At 33.2% G+C, this 20,517-nt stretch overlaps 2 protein-coding genes across 2 annotated transcripts; both read right to left on the bottom strand.

Annotated features, from left to right (window-relative positions):
• On the bottom strand, positions 1 to 2,972 carry LOC128167564 (uncharacterized). Its single transcript, XM_052833353.1, has 5 exons — positions 2,805 to 2,972; positions 2,018 to 2,139; positions 1,569 to 1,675; positions 1,177 to 1,383; positions 1 to 98 (listed from the first exon to the last, which is right to left on the bottom strand). The coding sequence occupies exons 1-5, from the start codon at positions 2,928 to 2,930 to the stop codon at positions 85 to 87; spliced, it is 576 nt and encodes a 191-aa protein (XP_052689313.1). The 5' UTR covers positions 2,931 to 2,972; the 3' UTR covers positions 1 to 84.
• A 1,034-nt stretch (positions 2,973 to 4,006) lies between these two features.
• LOC128166793 (cell migration-inducing and hyaluronan-binding protein-like) lies at positions 4,007 to 16,124 on the bottom strand. The gene is made up of 24 exons (XM_052832175.1): positions 15,991 to 16,124; positions 15,573 to 15,798; positions 14,995 to 15,158; positions 14,718 to 14,901; positions 14,190 to 14,345; positions 13,760 to 13,993; positions 13,517 to 13,621; positions 13,004 to 13,137; positions 12,687 to 12,759; positions 11,990 to 12,129; positions 11,714 to 11,871; positions 11,546 to 11,621; positions 11,185 to 11,319; positions 10,968 to 11,094; positions 10,796 to 10,859; positions 10,670 to 10,705; positions 9,614 to 9,694; positions 9,317 to 9,494; positions 8,735 to 8,935; positions 8,439 to 8,638; positions 8,161 to 8,325; positions 6,057 to 6,228; positions 5,589 to 5,645; positions 4,007 to 4,264 (listed from the first exon to the last, which is right to left on the bottom strand). Exons 1-24 carry the CDS (start codon positions 16,114 to 16,116, stop codon positions 4,232 to 4,234), a joined length of 3,225 nt encoding a protein of 1,074 aa, XP_052688135.1. The 5' UTR covers positions 16,117 to 16,124; the 3' UTR covers positions 4,007 to 4,231.
• Between the last annotated feature and the right edge of the window lie 4,393 nt (positions 16,125 to 20,517).

Here is a 20,517-nt window from a genome sequence, read left to right on the forward strand (position 1 = left end):
TTCTGCTCTAGAGGAGTTTATTGGGGTTTTTGCAATCTTAGTACAGGATGGTACGGTTCAGTTTGTCTCTTCCCTGCGCTTCGTCTATGTTTCGCAACCTGTAGAGAGGAGAACAGAAATATAATACATTTGAGTATGTGTATCTGTTCCCTACAATTTTTTTTCTGTATTTGATGAAGTGATGGACTATTTTGAATTATTATGGACAAACCATTCGATATTTTTACTATATCATGGAATTAGGCTCAAACAAAGTTGGACTTTTAGTAAAACAGAGGAAATTCGGACTAACATTTTCAGATTTTGTATTTCACTTAAATATTTTTGGTAGTACTGTAATATTCAAAGTTAAGATTTTATTTGTTAATGCACATAATTTTGCATATTTTCTGTTGGTTTTATCTCACTTTTTCATTTAGATATTTGAATGGCACACACTTCAAAAATATTGAAAAATGCTTAAAAACGATAAAAGACACCATATCTCAAAATTTTGATCATTGACCTCATATAACTTTTATACCAGAGTAAGGTCAATATGCCTAGTTTAAAGCTATAAATGTTTTAGTATTATCATTATTCAATTTTTTGTAAAATTGAATCAAAAAAGGGTAGGAATCTGAAAACTGATAGAGGAAATTCGGACCGGAATATTCAAAAAAATTGTGGATGAAAACTTAATGCTTTGTGTCTGTTCAGTGTCACTGCCATTCATAAACTGTATTTCATTTTTAAAAGAGTTAAGCAATTTGTATTATTTTCACAACTAAGAAAATGTCAATCATGGTATAAAATTTTTAGGGACTTTTCTTATATATTCAAAAAATATTCAGTGGCCAGTATCTCAAAAAGTAGGTCATTGACCTACTTTTTTGAAAGTGGAAAATAGCACTACAATGATAGGTCTTTAACACACAAAAGATGGTTTTTCATTATCATCAGTGGATTTTTTTTTTCATTCTGAGTAAACGTATACCTTAAAAGGACCATTTAAAATTATATACAAATTAGACGTAAGAGAATGTAATAATTCTTTTAAAATCCATGAACAAATAATGCAAGAAGGCAGTTTCGTTAAAGTACTTCCACTGTTATTTTTAACATATGAACTTTATTCAATGTGTCATAACAATGACGAATGTATGTATGATATAAAAATAAACAGGAAAATTGTACCAAAGTTTGTTGGTTTCTTTGTAAATTTCTTTGGATCCAAACTGAGCTTCAATAAAGCAGTCTCTATGGTGGTCAGTTGGTCGGAAGGGTTCTTTGTTCGCGTGGCCACAAGATATGTCTCCTCTCCCATTGTGTTTTGATGTATGATAACAAAACCGTCAGCAGGGTCATCGTTAAGATACACAATCTTCTGTGTCCCAAGCACGACTGTTGGCGTAAAAAATATGGACAACAAAGTATAGCAACTTAGCACTATACGTATATCGATATGTGTATAGAATATTTCAAATATATGTAACAGCATTAAACAGTGTACAACTTGAAATTTTTTACTGATTGTTTGGTTTTTTAAATATTAATTCAATAAAAGGCATCACTATAAGTGTTATTACATGTAGTAGACGGTACAATGATCTCAAATTCCACCGCCGACTCTGGCGAAGGGTCTGAACTCAGTGGTCTTAGTATAATATCATAAGATTTACACTCCTCATTGTCTCTAAAAATAATACACAAAATTATTATAATTCATTGTTTTAATGATTTATCAAATCGTTAAAAAGCCTTTTAAAATGTCAATAATTTCTTTATATAAATTTTATCATTGGTCATCTTTTCTAAATACATGCATCATGCAGTTTCTGTTAATGTAATCGCTACATTATAGGAAATGTTGATACAGTGAATACATATGTAAATAAATAACCCCTGTGTCTTTTTTCTTCGGAAAAATCCAATAATTCTACAGCAAAGGGGGTCATTATTCTACGTAGAAAATTCCCCCCGGTCATAATTCAACGGGGTCATTATTCTTCTTTACAGTGGTTCTGTAAATACTTACGGATTATATTCATAGAGGGTGTCCAGAAGATCCCCATTGCTTCTTATCTCAATATCTCCATAAGTATTCCCTTTCCCCTTTTCTCCGCGAGTGTCCATGTACAGATACCAACGTCCCGTCAGCTACATGAGAGAAATATAAATGACGGTGAACAAAGAACCAATTTGAAACAACACATAATGATAAAGAGCAACAATTTACAAGACACCGAGACATTGATAAATGTATAAGTACACAGTACGCGTAAAGAGCTCAATTTTTGCGGTTCACGAAAGCGTCTAAAGAGTAAACTTTACTTATTAACAAAATTCAACGTTTTCAAACACACAAAAACCAAATTCGATAATGTTATGATTATAAAATTCAATGGTTTAGCTCCTTAAGTTATATATAGGTTATTTTATGTCAACATGTTTTGATTTAATGAGTATAATTAACGAAACGAAAGTTTTGAATAAATGAAATTCAAACTTTGGCGTTCAAACCACTACATATAATTTAGGATAAGTAAAGCTGTCATATTTGTACTGTTCTTCACATCCAGAGTACATGTAGTTTTACTATTTTCGAATTTTTCAAAATATAAGTAACTGGTCAATACTCCAGCCCAGTATATTTATACAGAACACATACATCCATATAAAGTAAAATATAGATCGCTATAACGTCCTCAAAAATTTCCTTTGATATCAAAATAGGTCTATGCAAAAAGGAATCTATGGAAAAGGAACCTAAAAGGTTATACAAATAGTAAGGATCTATAAAAGAACATATAGAAATGAAATACCTTATTATGGTCCAAACTGGTCGGGTTTTCATTGTTCCTCTTGTAGATTTTAGAAAATCCGAATGATGTATTGTTGATACAGAAAAAAAGAAAGAGAAACAAGTGACTTGGCTTTAACATGGTCATTTTAGTGAATGTCTAGTGAATGCTTTTGGTATTGTATAAATAACCTGAAATTTTTCTCTCTTATGCATTCTATGCTTATTAATTGCTCTTTATTTTTTGCAATGTTAAAATGTCAACGTGGTATTCATCAACAATTACTGTATTTCCGATACATTTTTCTCGTAAATCTTTGAATGGTAATTATTTGATACAAGTTTTACTGACATTTGAGTTTGTGGGTGCAATTGTAAGACATGGACAATTTGGCAACCTCTGATTTGCATTGGCTTTATTCATCGTAGTATTAGTCCACTTAACCAACTACCACAGCCAAGTATACGAGATCATTTTAGCCCCCGTCATTTTTGCTCACATGTTTCAGTTTTCGTTTAGATGCAAAAATCATTAAACGGTACCTACACTATTGATGGGGTTTTTTTATATCCTGACAGCACAAGTCTGACTCGCGATAAATTTGGGATGCCCATTCATTGCATTGACTTGATGATTTTTGCACTCCATGTCTTTGTAAGGTCACTTCCGATGCATAATTGTCTGTCTCTAGATTTTCAAAACATGCAAAAACAACCACTTTTAATAGTGGTATAAGTGCATAGACGTTCATTAAAGTTTTTCAGTTCATATTCGTATACTAGTAATCAAAATCAAACAAAAGACAGTTGAAACGCAAGTTTATCAGGTTATCTCTAAAGGTATGATAATTTTCATTACAATTTGGATTTTTTTTTCATTTACATCATAAATTCCTGATAGCTATAAATTTAGCAAATTCATTGTATTGACTTATATGCAAGATAAATCATAAAAATCATTGTCTAAATGATAATACATCATTCAAAAAGTAAAAATCCGTTTGCAATGTTCATTTAGAAAAGTAAAGAAATGAGTATCTGATACAGTATTGTTGATGCCAGTTTCTAAATTGGTGTCTCAAACATTGAGCCATGTTGTGTATTATATCAGCTTATGTCCACAGAAGACACCGCTAAATGATGGTAATCTAATACGTAGTAGCAAAAAAAAGGAAGGCAATTTTTTGTGCAGAGTATCATTTTATTCAAAAAGCATATATAAATTTTGATGATAAACAAATTTATTAAGTCACAAAATAAATGTAGATACATTTACATGTTATAGTTATGGTAACATTGTCTAAATAACAGTAAAGCAACATAATATGAGATGCATAAACGGCTGTGTATATATATACATTGGATATTCGTTTACTAGTGTAAGAAGAAAATATAGTTATAATAGTTTACACTTCATAGCTCGGCACTTCGTTCCTTGTTCTGCGAGCATTAAAACGGATAATTTGGACCATGTCCTACATTCTACAAAAAATAACATAAAAGATCAACTAAAACTTACGGAAAAAAATAAAACAGTAGTTTATCTTATAACAAAATGTTGCTATATTTAAGATTGTAAATGATTACATTTAAGTCTCAATACGAGGGGCTTACAACAAATAATGTCATTGATGTCACAGAGATAACACAATAAGATATTTTTCGTCCTGAATAAAATTCCTTACATTTATAAATATCAAATCAGCAGTGCATAGCTAATGTATCAAACTTAAGTATCAATTCTTTGATATTTTATATACTGGGTAAGATCTTCATTATTATTACAAGTCTATCAGTCCATGGTGTTAAACGAGCTCATTCTTGGACTTAAATTTCAAATCTATTACATATGTAAATGTTTAAATCAAATTTGTGTACAGTATATCTGGATGTTTAAACAGAGATGACAGAGATGACAGAAGTTATTACTATAGTGTTCTTAAAAATCAATAATATTTTAATTCTTTATTTGAATTTTTTACGGAATTTCGCACCCTATTTGTGGTGGCCATTTTTAAATGCATAGCAATTATGGCAATTTAGAATTTACAATTTCTTATTAAAAAATTCATCGTAGGTGCAGTGGTTGTCATAAAGAGAATATTGAATCCAAGATATTTGGTCATTAAAAAGTACTGTAGACCTATTTTAATTATATCATGATGTTTTCCTGAAGATCGCAGTTCGAACAAATGTGAGCTCACATTATATAAAGATTGTGGCATAGTTATATTAATATTCGCTGCACCATATAAGTTAGAGAAAATAGAGTGTTTTGAAGATTTTTTATTATTGTTTACGATGTAGATACCAATCCCATCTGCATTGGATCTGCGTTTATATTGTCTCTCCTTTGGAAATAGTTGTTGTCCATATATTTGAATATTTTTTCATATTTCCGTGATCCTTCCCTTAATTATGAGAGGAATTATAACAGCGGGCAGATGCCAAATAACGTGTAATCAGGGACACCAAGATAAGCTTAAAACTAATTAAAAAGTTTTCTATTGTTTAACAAAGCCCTCCTTCCCGTAAACTAAAATTCGTTCGCGAGCGTTAATCGGAGGAGCGAGATGAAATGATAGTTTGTATGGGTTTTTTTTTAAAATAACAATGAAATTAAAATAATTCTAAGAAGATCAATCAAAAAGAATCAATTTAATCAAAGCTAAGAAATTATTAAAACCTTTCAATGTCTTGAGTTCAAATTAAATTGGTGACACGTATAACATATATAGTGCTTTTATATTCAGAGTTCTGTTCATAAAACAAGAATTTTAATGGTTGTGGAGTTTATTGTACGTACCTCCGGCGGGTTTGTGTAAGTGGCCGGTAAAACCGAAATATCACTGCCCGAGGTTCCCTGTAATTCCATATACACATTAAATGATAACATCTCAATGAAAAGGTTATCTGTTCCTCGGTCAACAGTAAATGATACATAATACGGTCAAATATGTAATTGTAAATTGAGAAATTCCATTAATAGGAAATATGAAAATTTTCTGTTAAATGATACCAATTTTACAAGTCATACCAAAGGAAAAATAATTACGTGGTGTGGCTTTTAAAAGCATGTTCTGAAATAGTAACTACAATGTATATGCTCTACTCTCACGACAATGGTTAGCTTTGGAAAACTTTATTGATTAATATCAAATGTAGTATAGCTTCTTCTTAGTACCGTAACGTCTATAACGAAGTACTTATATTATAAAGTTAATTTCTGCACAAATGAAGCATAATAATATTTATTATGAGAAGTATATCTTACGGAGGAGGTTTGCATGTATTCCTCCACGGCGGTAAACCGGTTAACACAGTTCGAGTCCGTCAGATCCCCTGACATCACTCTGACCCTAGCTCGTGGACAAACGTTGTTGGGACAATGATTTTGCTCTCCAGATTTGTAGTCTACGTCGTGTGTCAGCTTGAAAAATACAACGCTACAAAAACAAAGTCAAAGTTCTCCAATATACTAATATTTACATGCATGTTTGTTATCTTTTGCTACAAGATACAAAACATGAAAACATTCTATTTTCAATTCCCTTCTGCATATCTTTTTCAACCAATTCTACACATTGTAAATCTAATTGTGAAGAGAAAAGTGCGAAGCTTATAAAATTAAAGGCAAACAAACTGAATTATGACAAGTTGATTAAACTTTTCTTAAGTTAATAAGAATTTTTTAATATTATCTTCAGGAAATGAAACTCAGAAATTATTCTTATAACATTAATATACAAATCAGATAGCACATGTAATTGTCTATACCGTTTGATTGTTGAATTCTCTAAACAAAAATTTTAAAAATATTTTATTATGTATGAATAAAAATTCTATCAGTCTTCACGATAAGGAGATATCACAATCGTGTACAAACACATAACAGGAGAATCATAAGCTTTCTCTAATGCTTAATGATCTCAAAATTAATTACATAATATTAAACTTTCATAAGCTGTAAATATAAAGGAGATTGACAAATCTTATTGCATTTTTTTTCCATTTTTTTCAACATTAACAAGGTATGGATTTTGTAGTCCAGACTGAGTCGTTCCAAAACGTCTCTTCTGAACAAACATGTACATGTAGGTCAAATTGTATAATGCGATATTAGTAGTAATCCAACTCACTGCATATTTTTTTTTTTACATTTAGAGGTTTAAACCTTTTTGGTCACACCAGCTACGCGAGTTATGGGTCGTGCAAAGCTAAATAAATTAGTGTCAAATGCCCCATCCCAAAGATGAGGGTCCAGGCGTGAAAAAAAATATTTGGCATGCCCTTCATATAACATTAGTATAACTGTAATTTACTGCACTGTCCCGAATTCGGCTTATATATATCTACTGAACTAGAGCATACTGATTTATCACAATCAGTACAAAACAACATCTAAAACCTCATATCAAATTGTTGCTTTTTTATCTGTGGACAAACAGTTTGGTCAGCTTTGACCAGAAACAAGTCATGTCAAGAAACGTTAACATTTTGATCCTCAAATGTACAAGATAGCCGCACACCCTCCTCATGCTCTTGATGAATAATAATATCATGAATAAGTTAATTTATTTTTTAAGAAAATCACATGTTGAATAAGGTCGATTAAGCTTTTTACAAGATTATCTTATATCATGATTGTAATTGGTTAAATGCGGTAAAATAAGGAAATAGTTTTTTTAACAGTGAAGTACAGAATTTTTAACATCTTCGTGTTGCTAATTAAAGCAAATCCAATGTCAAAAAATATATGAGGATTGCTTCATAATCTTGATTATATCACTATATCAACTCGTCACAAAATAAACGACGAAAATAGTTGTATGTCACAGCATTGAGTAACAAGTAATAGACTAGAAACAAGTTACACTTTGTGAACAGTGGTATTGTAAGTTACAATATACAAATACGGTTATACATTCTAATTTTTAAAACTCTGCATCAATGTATACTTATTCTTTAAAGAAAAGTACAACAGGTTCTTTTATTAGATGTTGTTACTCACTGTAACCATGAAATAAAAATAAAAATTTGTTCTTTGTGAAGGCCACTAGACATACAATCAGAGAGATATTATGCATATCAAAGACAACTGTGGAATCATCATAATCGTGGGGGACCAATGTTTTGGCTTTCGTGGGTAACCATTGCCAACAATTTTACATCTCCTCGAACGTATATGCAAGCATTTGTTTAATGTTTATCTACGAAAAAGAAATTACTACCAACGAAATTATGTTCCCACGAACCAAGAAAATGTTGGCTACCCACCGATATTGACCACCATGAATTAAATTAAGTCCACAGTATTGAAATAAGTTTCCATTCCCCCTGTTGATCAAAGTTTTTATGTACATGTACAATGTACCTACCCGTTGGTACTGTCATAGAAGTAAGTGCCGAGTTTCTGATCATCAACCACTGCCTGTCGAGATGTGACTGCCCGCACCTCACGTTTCAGTAGATTTTCCATCCGGTACTCAAAGATTATCTCGGCGTTTCTTGGAACACAGAAAGCAACCAACACGAACTGGCTCCTAAACATAGGGATATATCATAATAGATAAAACGTATGTACATGTACCAACTGCGTAATTTTAAATAGACAACAACGGTTTATTTTGTCGCTTTGGTTTCAAAGATTTCATACTTGGATATAGCTTCAGCGTCGAAGTTTGTAACGGAGGGGACGGAGCCGTGAATTCTGACCAGATAGCTGTGAGAGCCGCCCAGAATGGACAGGAAGTGCTTCTCCTCGTCCATCTTTATGGAGGGTAGGTTGGGGTACACCCCGTCGGTCCTGTACACGGACATGTCAATGGTCAGCCGGTCGGTGTAAGAAACAAATACCTGGACGACAACAGGACCAATCATAGTGTGTAGATTGGTCAAGTTAATTCAATTGAAAAACAAAATTAAGATTGTGATTGTTTACGTAAATCTTACTTCTCCATATGTATAGGGACAGTATGCAGCATTCCATGAGGACCTGACTTTGCACTTGTCTGTCAGCAAGAACGGTTTGTTAGTAACGATCGTGACGTCACCAGCGGAGACAGCTTGCCTCATGTCTCTTAATGCAAATATGGAGTCTTTATCAGCTGATCTTGTAGTACAGTTCCAAAAGAAAAATCTTTTGCCTGGGCCCTAAAGGTAAGATATAAAGGTAAGGGATAAAGGGTGCAATTTTGAAGTTAAATATTTGCCTCTTGATTCTGAAAACTATAATTTTATAGAAGACCCAGTCTTCACATTAAGTTTAAATACTTTATATGACAGGTGCTTGAAGATAGGACCCCCACCCCCCACCCCCTAAGGGTCTTAACTCATTTTTTCATATTATTTATGATAAATTTTTTATCTAATTTATTCAGTCATTGCACAAAACTGGATTAGAAATGTATAATAAATGAATAATCTAATGGAAAAAAATCCGGGGGGTGTAGATACTTGGGGTTGAGGGATGGAAGGGGGCGGTCTTGTCCTTAATCACTTATGCATTATATTGCCCGTTCTATAAAAGCTTACGTCATCAAAGTTGAACATGATGTCAAATAGTGAGTTGCGTGGGTGACAATGATTCATACACACGTCATTGCCAATAGCTGTTGCTGTTCTTTCCGAGGTTGAATTGAAACCACCAAACCATGTATTCCTTAAATCGATTGGCCCTTTAGCAAAGCGGTACCCAGTTATATCACTGTTCCTGTTGGTCAAATTACAAGTGTTCTAAGATTCTTTTTTTTAAGTGATAATCATTGTCCAGTAAAAATAATTATGTATATTTCAAGGATACCATGTTTTAGTTACAGTCTCCTGTTTTACCTGAAAGCAAGGTTTTCCCCCACGTTGTCGGAAAGACCAATAATGACACTGTCCTCAAATTGTTGCCAATGCGCTTCTTCCCTTAAAGTAAAATTTGACAATGTGTATGTTTATAAATGTACACTGTGTATAAATGATAACAAGAGAAGTTTGTTGATAACGTATGCCCCCACACTTATACATACATTGGAGTGCACATGCCTTTATCATGGGCAGTATACACTATGGGCAGTATCATGGAAATGGAATTGACCTTGAGTCATCTCCAGGTATTATCTTAGATAAGTATGACGTGTCTTAGCTAAAAAGTTTATTTAGAACTAAAGGTTATAAGATATTATTATGATGAATCTGCATACCGAATTTCATTTCAGTATGTGCAATCTCTGGAAGGAAAATAAACGGAAACTGCAAAAAAGTCAAAAGTGTATAACTCTAACAAAAATTGATTTATCGTACTTAAACCCAAACTTGACCCAGGGATGATATTCTTATGATAAATTTGTATACTAAATGTGTTAATTTGTGCAACCTCTGCGAAGAAAATGAATGGAATATGCAAAAATTAGAAATTTACGTCAAAGAGGTGCAACTCTGTCAAAAATTGCTTGATCATACCAAAACCGACATTGCACTTGATAATTTTATAATAAAATCTGTATGATAAATTTCATTTCGGTATGTGCAACCCCTGCCAAAAAAAATGAACGGAAACTGTTGGTGGACCGATCGACCGACCGATAGACAAAGCAATAAGTCCTTTCCTTCCTCGAAGAGGTGTAAATATATCATACAAGTATATATAATTTTTGTATTCATTAAAACAAAAAGCAAGACGTTTTCCATTATGCTCTTTAAAATCTGTAGAAAATAAAAAAAAATTTCAAACATATGTTGAAAAAAGCAGTTTAAAAATATTATGGTAATGAGCCTAATATCAAAGTACATGCATTTATTTGACTTTAAAATTACTTCTATCCAGTCTCAAATTATATCTTTCAATTTGCTCTTAGATATGTTCATTTAAAATGTCTGAAGAAATATTAATGTACTTACCTGACTAGGAATGCCCCGAATCTGCTGTCTGAGAGACTGAAATAACAATTGTACGAAAGCATGTAGGTTTCTGGCCTTTACCTTTCAAGCTTAAATAAAAAGATTTGGTACGGTGTTGTAACTTACGACGCTCTTCTAACTATAGCAGGTGAGGCACGGATCCACAGATTTTGTTCGGTACATTTGTAGGCTGAAAATGTCGAGGAAGACAGATACATGTAGGTACAACACATATATTTTAAGTTACGAAGTTAATAAAAACGATTAAAATTCTTTTGAAATCATAAAACTCGCCCACCCGTCAGATCCTCAAAGACCGCAGGGGAGGGGGCAGAGTTCGGGTCCAAGGGGTTAACTTTAGGGTTGTAGTGGTTGTATCCTCCGAACTCCAAGTTCTCTTCCAGAACGTTATCAACGAAAATGCACTGAAAAACAAAGCAAATTTATTGTTAATAAGCTTTATTATTTTTATTGTGCTAAAAAATTCGAGTTTCTAGTTATAGGGTGTAACTTACAATCTCATAGGAATGGCATGAGTTGTTCTTGAACTTAGTGATTGGGGTGTGCTGCGCTTCACCAGGTTGCATGAAGTTTTTATCTGCTGATGGTCCGGTTGGTTTTTCTGGATAGATGTACCAAAAGCCCATTCCCTAAATTCAGTAGGCAAATCAAATGAAAGAACTCGATAGCGAAATACATAACTATTAATAAATATAGGACCGAATCCTTAATTTGAACCAAATTTGTAAAAGTACTTTTAAAATGGTGTGTTTTTGCCATGTTTGGTTAAATTTAGTGGAGCTGTTTCAGATAAGACAATGAAAATACAATAAGTTAACGAGGACGCTATTGACACGAATAACTATATATACGAACCTCGCCACCGGCTGCCACATTGTTGACCATTGTGGTCAGGGGATTTGTGATCCAGTACGTGGCCGGTCCCTCGTCTCTGTTAACATATGAATTAACCAAAATTTAAACAAAAACACATATAATCATGACAACTATTACGTTATTAAGAACAAATAAAAGTAAACTAACTTATCTGCTGGGATAGCTCCGGTGGTACCCAGAACGGTAGTCCCCACAAAGCGTCTTTGACCCAAACCAAGATTCCCGTGAAAGGTCACATTTTTTTCACCTCCATCCTCCAAGAAAAATCCATGTCCAACACTGTTGTAACATACGTTGTCTGTTAGCTAATTTGAATAAAATCACGATAGAACGTTTAAATGGGAGACAATAGACCACACTGATTAGTGTAGAAATAATGATATTTCAAGATAAGCTCAGCGGTTGAGACGCATGCGTACTTACAACAGCGGACTGGGTGCCGTGAATGGTGATACACCGGAACTGGGTGTGGTGGATCGAGTTCTTCCTGAGGTAGGACGGGTTTGGATACAGCGTGGTGTTGGCCAGATCGAAACACATGTGGTAATGGAGAGGGTAGCGGCCTAAACGAACAGGAACCGAGTGCGTATTATCAATTTTGAGAACTGTTTGCCACCCTCACTTTACTTAATTCCATTTTTTCATAAAATGGCTAGAATCCGGTTTCTGGTATTTGTCATTAGATGCTGATTTCATCTTTGGAAATCATGCCTCTATTAGTCTATATCACATTTATTTCTAATCAAAGTGACGTTTCACCGTTTCTTCTTATTGAAGAATTCAAAACAATAATGATTATAAAATAATATACGTGAATAACTCTTTTAACTAATTCTTGAAAATGTGAAACATTACGCTATTATATTAATTGTTCAACTAATTATTGGTTTTGCGATTGTATTTGTTTGAAGATCAAGACGAAAATACAGGATAAAGGTGAATATTCTGTTTTTTCTGATACTGTAATGTTTTTTATTTAATATTTAATTTCATTTATTCATCTTATCTTATTTTTAGTCCATTTATTAATCATCTTTCGCCATTTTTAATTTGACTTAAACTTTGGAATTAAACTATTTTAGAAGACAAAAAACTACATTTATACGTATTCATAGCTCACCTAAGTTCAGGGGGTCACCAAGGTTTGTCAACTCTGTCCCCTCGACAGCTACACGTTTGAACCCTTTTAAAAACTAATAAATACATTTATGCTTCAATTTTTTTAAACAAAAGACTTTAATTGATATAAATATCTTTTGAATATGCCTTTTAAACAATTTAATATATTTATAATTACACATTTTTCCATTTAATTTAATGTGATTTCATTTTAAATAAAAGCTTTCTTTAAAATATCCCCTCTATTGCTGCGCTTTCCTTTTAACTTCTTTTTATTGCTGAGCCATGATCAATTACATGAACATTTAATTCACTTACTTTAACGTGTCCTCCATTGCTGTTTCCTTCGGAGACCTCTGACGTTATATGAATGTACCGAGTTTTAAGTCCCACTTCCGCCCTCATGTCCACTCTCTTGTACACCTCGCCGTAGTGGGTATACTTAAGGGAGTCTTTAATTTAAAATTCAAAACAATTTTTAAAAAACAAAAAAAAAATCTTTTCAGTTTCACAAAAAAATCTTTTCTTCAGACATCTATTGTCATCGTTAAGTGTACTTATTTTGTACAAAATCTTTTGAAGCCAAGAAATGACTTTTGATGTGCATGGTTTCTGACGAGTTGGTGAATTTTCTTTCTTTTTTTAAGAAAAAATAATCGTTAGTTTCATGGTTAAACCAATACATTTTTGTTCCAAGCACATTTCACGTTTTTCAAAACCTATATGATTTACCATATTTTTGTTTAACTAGCCGAAATTTGCATGTTTTGTCTCATACTGATGTTCCATTCTACATTTACAACTTTAATACAAAGTTTTTACTATACGTACGGTCCAGTCTGATAAACTTGGGCGGACAATCTGAACATTCGATTATAGTGAAGTCCTCCACCTGATCCCAGCGGTAGTCAGTTGATGTTATAAAGATTTCATCACCTGTGGTGGTAAAAGTAAACCAACACATGCTGTTACTGCATATAATTCATCTATAGTTTTTCTATAACATTTATTAAAAAATGACAAATGAAGTTGAGGAAATGTACAACATATGCTAATCTTCTGTTCCAAACTTGCCTACGTTCCAGTCATTAGTGATGTCATCATACACTTGGATTATTGGTCGTGTAAGATACGTGTTGATGACGTCAAATTCCGTGAAACTAAGGAATTCCTCCACTTGATGGTTTGATGACGTCACCTTGATTTCTCTTTCAATGTTAGGCACAACATAAACAACACTAGCCTCGTTATAATCAGAACCGCCGGACGAATCGCCCCCGAGCTTTTCTTGAACTGACTCGGTATTACCTTTCAACGATATCAACAGGTAACATTAAGTTAAACGTGTAAACAAATACTTATGAATTATTTGGTTAATTTGAATATTGGATATCAAAATTTTTATTCCACTCTTGAAATCTCGAATGTCTTCTAAAGCCTTCTAAGTTTTTGCATGAAATGGCAATTCATGGAAAATTTGATGGTTATATAGATCGTTACCTACCCTTCAGGCCAATGGCGACGTAAGCATCATCAGCGGTCGCTGTTTTAAATGAAGTGGCACCGAGAGCATCAATGGCGGTGTAAAGAGCACTAACATCTGCTGTGTTCAGAAAGTTTTTCTGCGTGGCAATAGCGAAAATTTCTCCGTCAGGGATACCTACGACGGAAGCGCGAACATAAAGCATTGGCGAAATTAAAATTACTACTGTCGTCATGTAATCATTTTCAACTTTAGATTGAAAATAAATAAAAGACACTACGTTTAAACTCTGCATTGATATACCGGTATAATCGATAAAATGCAAAGCGTCAGGGTTAGGGTTAGGTAAATTTAGTAAACCACATTCAAATCATACATTAATTTGATAGTTTTTCCAATTATATCTTTTGAAACTCACATATATTTTCCATTTGCCAGCTAATGTTATTTACATGTACATGTATATCAATCTGATCTGTGAAGCCTGCAATCGTGTCTTCAAATACTTTTTTCTATGTTATTACAGCCTACATGTGAGATCATTTGTACCGTTTATGAAGTCCGTGAGATCCGTTATTGAGGTGTCTACTTTGTCTTGGGCGAAGTAGCTGATCTTTCTGTGGATATTTCCACCCACGAACACTCCCTGGTCATTAACAAAGTCGAAGTTTTCCGGCACCGTCACTTTGAAGTGATACAAATAAACGCCGGCCGTTTTGGTGGGGGAGTTGTCCTGTTATGAAATTATTAACAGATTTTAACTTCTCAATTTGCTCCTAATGCAGCTGCTTAAAAACGTGATTTCTCACAAATTGATTTTGCTTACTTTGTGTTTGTAGATCTCGGCGAGGGTGGGGTCGTATTTTGGCGCCGTCTTGGTTAGTTTGGTCCACGATCTCTTGTCCTTGCCATGAAGCTCCAAGGTCCCTCCTGCTTTCACGCCGATAAATTTCTCACCCAGGTGATGGATATTCCTTTCTCCGGGTTCGCCTTAAAGAGACCAGTTTCCATTATTGAAGATTCAAGTACCTTATTCCGTAATTCTGCCGTTTTACGGCTACGGGAAAGCGCTGAACTTTGTACTTTCAAATACATATAGTTAACAACTGTCATTAAAATAAGATGCAAGTACTTTTTTCTAGAATTCTTTCGTTTTACTGGCAAGCGCCGAACTTTGGTAATTTCATATAGTTTACAACTGTCATTAAAATAAGATCAAGATTAATAATTCTCGAGAGAGACTTTTTGCGATTATCCTCAGACGATGATTCCCTGCCTTGATAATTAACAGTAACTATAAAGTATGTGTGCGCGCGTTTGAAATAGAGAGAGAGAGAGAGAGAGAGAGAGAGAGAGAGCAGCGTTGATAATGATCATATAAGAGCTGCAATAGTAAATACATACCCAGAAGCGTGATCTTGGCTTTCCTTGAGAACTGACAGTCTTCACTGCCTATGTGCATCTCCCCTCCGCTCTGGATCAGTATGTGCTTTAGTCTCAGACTGTAGTCTCCTCCGCTACTCCACACAAGCTTTCCTCCGTCCTGTATCTCAATAGAGAACAGCTCCGGGGGAGTAGTGTCAAACAGGACAGGGAAGTTTATCACAACTTCTGCGTTCTCGGCGGGCACCTGTCAAAATTTAGTCACCGTAGATAAATGACACGATCTTTTAACTATAAAATCATATCAAAAGTCAGATGAATCTAAGATAACATTTAGGATTTTATTCCCAATCCATATGGTAAAATGAAAAAAAATACATAAACAGCTATTCAACAACAAATATTTGAGATCATATTACTTTGATATGCATTTGCTTACTTGTTGGCTTGGCCAGGAACTTGCTTCTGACCATGGTTTCAGATTCGAGTCTTGATCAGGGCAAGCCGACAAAACCAAGGTAAAACACAAGGCTGTAGACAAAAGGGCCGTACGAGTAGCACCCATCTTTGCGCCTCAACCAAGATGGGATGAACAGTGATTTTACACCTCTATATATATTTTGCTCCGGCCATTTAAATCATAAAATTGGTTTAATCTCGGATAAGGCATATATTTATTTCTTTTATTCATTTATTTTTTTGATAATGTACATTGAAAGAATGTAACCACAATATAAAGCTTTCATCAAATTGTTAAGTGAACCAGTCATCTATGGTTAGATAAAGCCTACCCTGCTTGCAAAAAGACAAAAAATATGTTCCCAAGGTTGATAATGTGTTTAACTTTAATTATATATACATTTGATATTTAAGATCAAAGTAATGAAAAAGACTGACGTCATTTGTCCTATTTTTTCTTTGTCAGGTCAAGGATAGCTTTATGAAATTAAATGTATTCGTACAAAATTAATGAATCATTTCAAATGCTTATAGTTTAAAAACATATTTAGAAAAGATTTGTGTCTTACAGTAATTGATCTGTTTTTCATAAAGATATGGCGTCACTTATGCCAAAATTGATTCATGTGTTTTTAATAACTTTTCTGACATTTGTTTGGGAATTTTGTATCGGTAAAGCTTCTGAAAATGCTCGATAACATTTTAAATTTTGAATCTATCAAAATAGTTTTTAAAAAAGTGAATAAAATTAATTTTTAAAACGGGTGAGTTACCAGATCAGATCCGACTAGATATAGAGGAGTAGCCTTAATTTGTAGTTTAGCAGAACGCTCTTCATGATATACACGCTGTAGTTATAATGGAACCAGATAAATAATATCATCATTGCTGCTCAGTTTGGTTTTTAAGTCAGGTGTAAGTGGAAGCAATGTCTATACTTCACAAAAAATGGAGAATATTTATAAAAAAAAAAAAAAAAGATCGTATTGTTCCTTTGAGGTTTATATTTAGGCAATTGACTATTAGTTATGGTACAAACTACAAGTGGAGGGTTCACAAGGAGACATTAGAGGATTATTTAGTTTCTATAAAAATGTTCAGCCTGTCCAAATTGCCAGGGAATATCTACAGATATATTTAATATTTCAGTAGGTATCCTGCAAGGTGAAATATTGCCTCCATGTGCCTGAATGATTTTGAAAGACATTTTATGAAAAGCACTCCATGCTATTTCAGTGGAGTTTTTAAATGTATGCAGAATCAAAACCCCACACATTAACGTTTCCCTGGGAGTTTAGCTCTTTTCTCGACGAAGCGACAGTTTTTTATATAAATGTTTGATTTTAAATTTTAATCAATAAAATACAGGTATGGTCCCCGGAGACCATTAAGGTTGATAATTAATGTATACTGAAGCATTTTTCTGGATCATTAATAAAAGGAAAGTTGGAGTGTTAGGTCTCCGAAGTTTTACGTTCATGACTTGTTGTAGCTTTTTGTAAAGCCTTCGATTTAAACTGATCGCAAAGTCAAAATAGGGTAGTAGTGTATTCCTTGGGAAAGACACAGTAAAGTTTGAATATAGAATTCTGGCCAATTCTTTGTAAAGCACAGAATTATGAATTTGAAGAATAAAGCTATAGCTCTTTTAATAACCGAAAGATATAATACTAGATCCAAATTTTTTCATCCACAAATTACAATTCTAAATATCAAAAACAGAAATCTTGGCTTCTTGAATACCGATATTCAAGCCAAGAATGCAAATAAATATTCACAGCAAATCCCTAGTATGTGCTTTCAATCTTAATGGTTTTAGTCAAAATCACAGTTTCAATGTTACGTACATTTATTGCCATTGATCCGGTCAGTTTCTTATTATATATTGCGCTTCAGTGACCATTTAATCCAAAATCCATAAAAATTGGAAATTTAAAACATTTTACTCATAAAATCGAGTTCTAAATACTTTTATTTGTCTCAACTGCTATTTTATTTATTTGATGAATATGAACGATATTTATTCCCTTTATCACAAAACTTATGAAACATCACTAAATGGTTATTACAGAATGTTGCAAAAATTCTTTGCAGATTTTTATGATATTTTGAATAGATACTTAACATGTGTTATGAATGCAGATAAAGTATTTGAAATAGTTATGACAAATGAAAAAGATTAGTTTATAGACCATATTATAAGTGTAAAAACTGCCGAAGAAACATTCTCTGATATATCTTTTACTTTCGAAGATACAAGTCATATTGTATTCTACTACAGTTATTGCCGAGATCAAAGAGATGCCGCGGACATTATTCTCCAATATACCACGAACGTCATCAGTAAATTATCAGATCCGAAATACCTATTTGTCTCGCACTGACCATGAAAGTACAACTTCAAACCGTAAAAAGTTTTAAAACTATGTCAATTTCACTTGTTAGTTCCAGTCAAAACGATGTGCATTGCCTCAAATGTTATTTTAAGAGATCAATGAGGCTGTTCCTAGGACCTCCCTAGCACATTTTCACTGCGTGTTTTTACATAAAATATATAACGTGTAGTAGTAATAATCGTATTAAATTGCCCTTAAAATATTCGGAACATGATTTAAAGATATTTTATAAATAAGTAAAGAGTATTAAAAATCCAAAGAAAAATGCTGTCGTCTGCATGTGATTCCTTTGATCGATACACAAGTAAACATTACTAACAAAACCATTGGGGTTACACGGAACAGCCGTCAAAATGACCTAGATCGTCTCTCTATAGGTTGCATTAAGTATTAAATTCTACTATATATTCTTACCAAAATTGCACAACTTTACATACAGATTAAAAATTCAAAACGAACTTCTGGAAAAAATCCTCTTGACATCTTTTTAAACAACGCTTCATTTACAAGTTTCTAGCAAAATACACACGTGCATCCAGCAAGGCGTGCGACTTTGTTTACATCGAAGTTACACATGTGCTTGAAAATCAAGCCCGGGACTTTTCACCCCCCTCCAGAAACAACGCGCATCAAAAATTCAAATGACCTCGCATTATTACAAAACTGGGATAGTTAGACCTCTTACACATTGTTTTTCATCTCATAAAAAAAATCAGCTCCTGTCTCGAGCGGAACCGCCCCGAATTCAATGGAAAATTCGGGAATTATTTTGGCTCAGCCATGTTTTGACGTGAACCTTCAGTGAAATACTGTTATGACACATATAGGAGAAACGATCTGTAGAAATACTGGGCTGTTAGTAGAATAGAAATAAAGTTCTTGTTATCGTAAATGTTGCAGGATAACCTCCTCGGTCTCGAAATGTTGTTTGAAATATAAAAGCCTCGGCTAACGCCTCGGCTTTTATATTTCAAAACAACATTTCTCTACCTCGGAGGTTATTCTGCAACATTCACGAAACCTCGTACTTTATTTCTCAAATAACAAAGCGTGTTATCAACCAGCAGGCATGTTCACGAAACTTTCTTAAGTTATGATTTAAGTGTGTTCCTAAGATGTGACTTAGAAAAAAAATTAAGAACATCCTAAGATTACCTTAAGACACGTCTGAAGATGTAGCTCGACGGAAACTAAGGAACATCTTAAGACAGGATATCCTAACCTTCTGCAATCATTCTTACTTTTCACATGTATTCGTACAGATCGAATGTTAGAGACTTTTGTAGGGATTAATCATTCAATATTTTGCCAGGGAAAAATGCACACAATAGGCCTACAACCATGCAGTAATTTAAATGTAGACATTTTTTTTAAAAATTACATTTACCTAAATAATAGAAAAAACAACAACAAAACAAAAATAGCTCCCTCCCCAAGAAATCCAAATGACTACTATTTTTAAAAAGAAAATATGTATCAGGACGGAATCGGCTTACATGCGAATAATTATTTAAACAACACGTGTGTATTCTTTGAGTGTAGATTTTAACATTTGATAATCCTGTCTTTCAAGCACCTGTAATACATAAACACGCGCTTTTCATGTAATTTAACGTTACATGTAGAAACACCCACGTACAAACACAACGATTAATTTCCCTTTAATCTGCAATATATTGAATACACGAACATGTTTAAAAATAAGAAATAAGTTGTAACATATTTCGAAAATACATGAATACAGTGTATTAAACATGAAGCATTTTTTACAGATTATTTTTTCGGAATTAAGTAATAGAAATTAAGAATAATTACGAATGACTTATATAAACCGATGTAAATTTACTTTTTAGTCAAGGACATTTGAATAATTTCCTAAAATAATCAAAACAATAAAATTCAATGTAACCGACTTAGGGTAAAATGTAGATATAAATCAAAGTACTGAAGAACTGACGGGAGTTGATTTTGTTGATGTTTATTTATTTTAAAATCAATGATAAGATAAGATAAGATAAGATAAGATAAGATAAGATAAGATATTCTTTATTTCCTCCAAATTAATGGAGAGTATTACATAATCAAATTATAAACTTAAGTGAAAATAGAAC

This window comes from Crassostrea angulata, chromosome 10 (assembly GCF_025612915.1).
Source record: "Crassostrea angulata isolate pt1a10 chromosome 10, ASM2561291v2, whole genome shotgun sequence".
Taxonomy (NCBI): domain Eukaryota; kingdom Metazoa; phylum Mollusca; class Bivalvia; order Ostreida; family Ostreidae; genus Magallana; species Magallana angulata.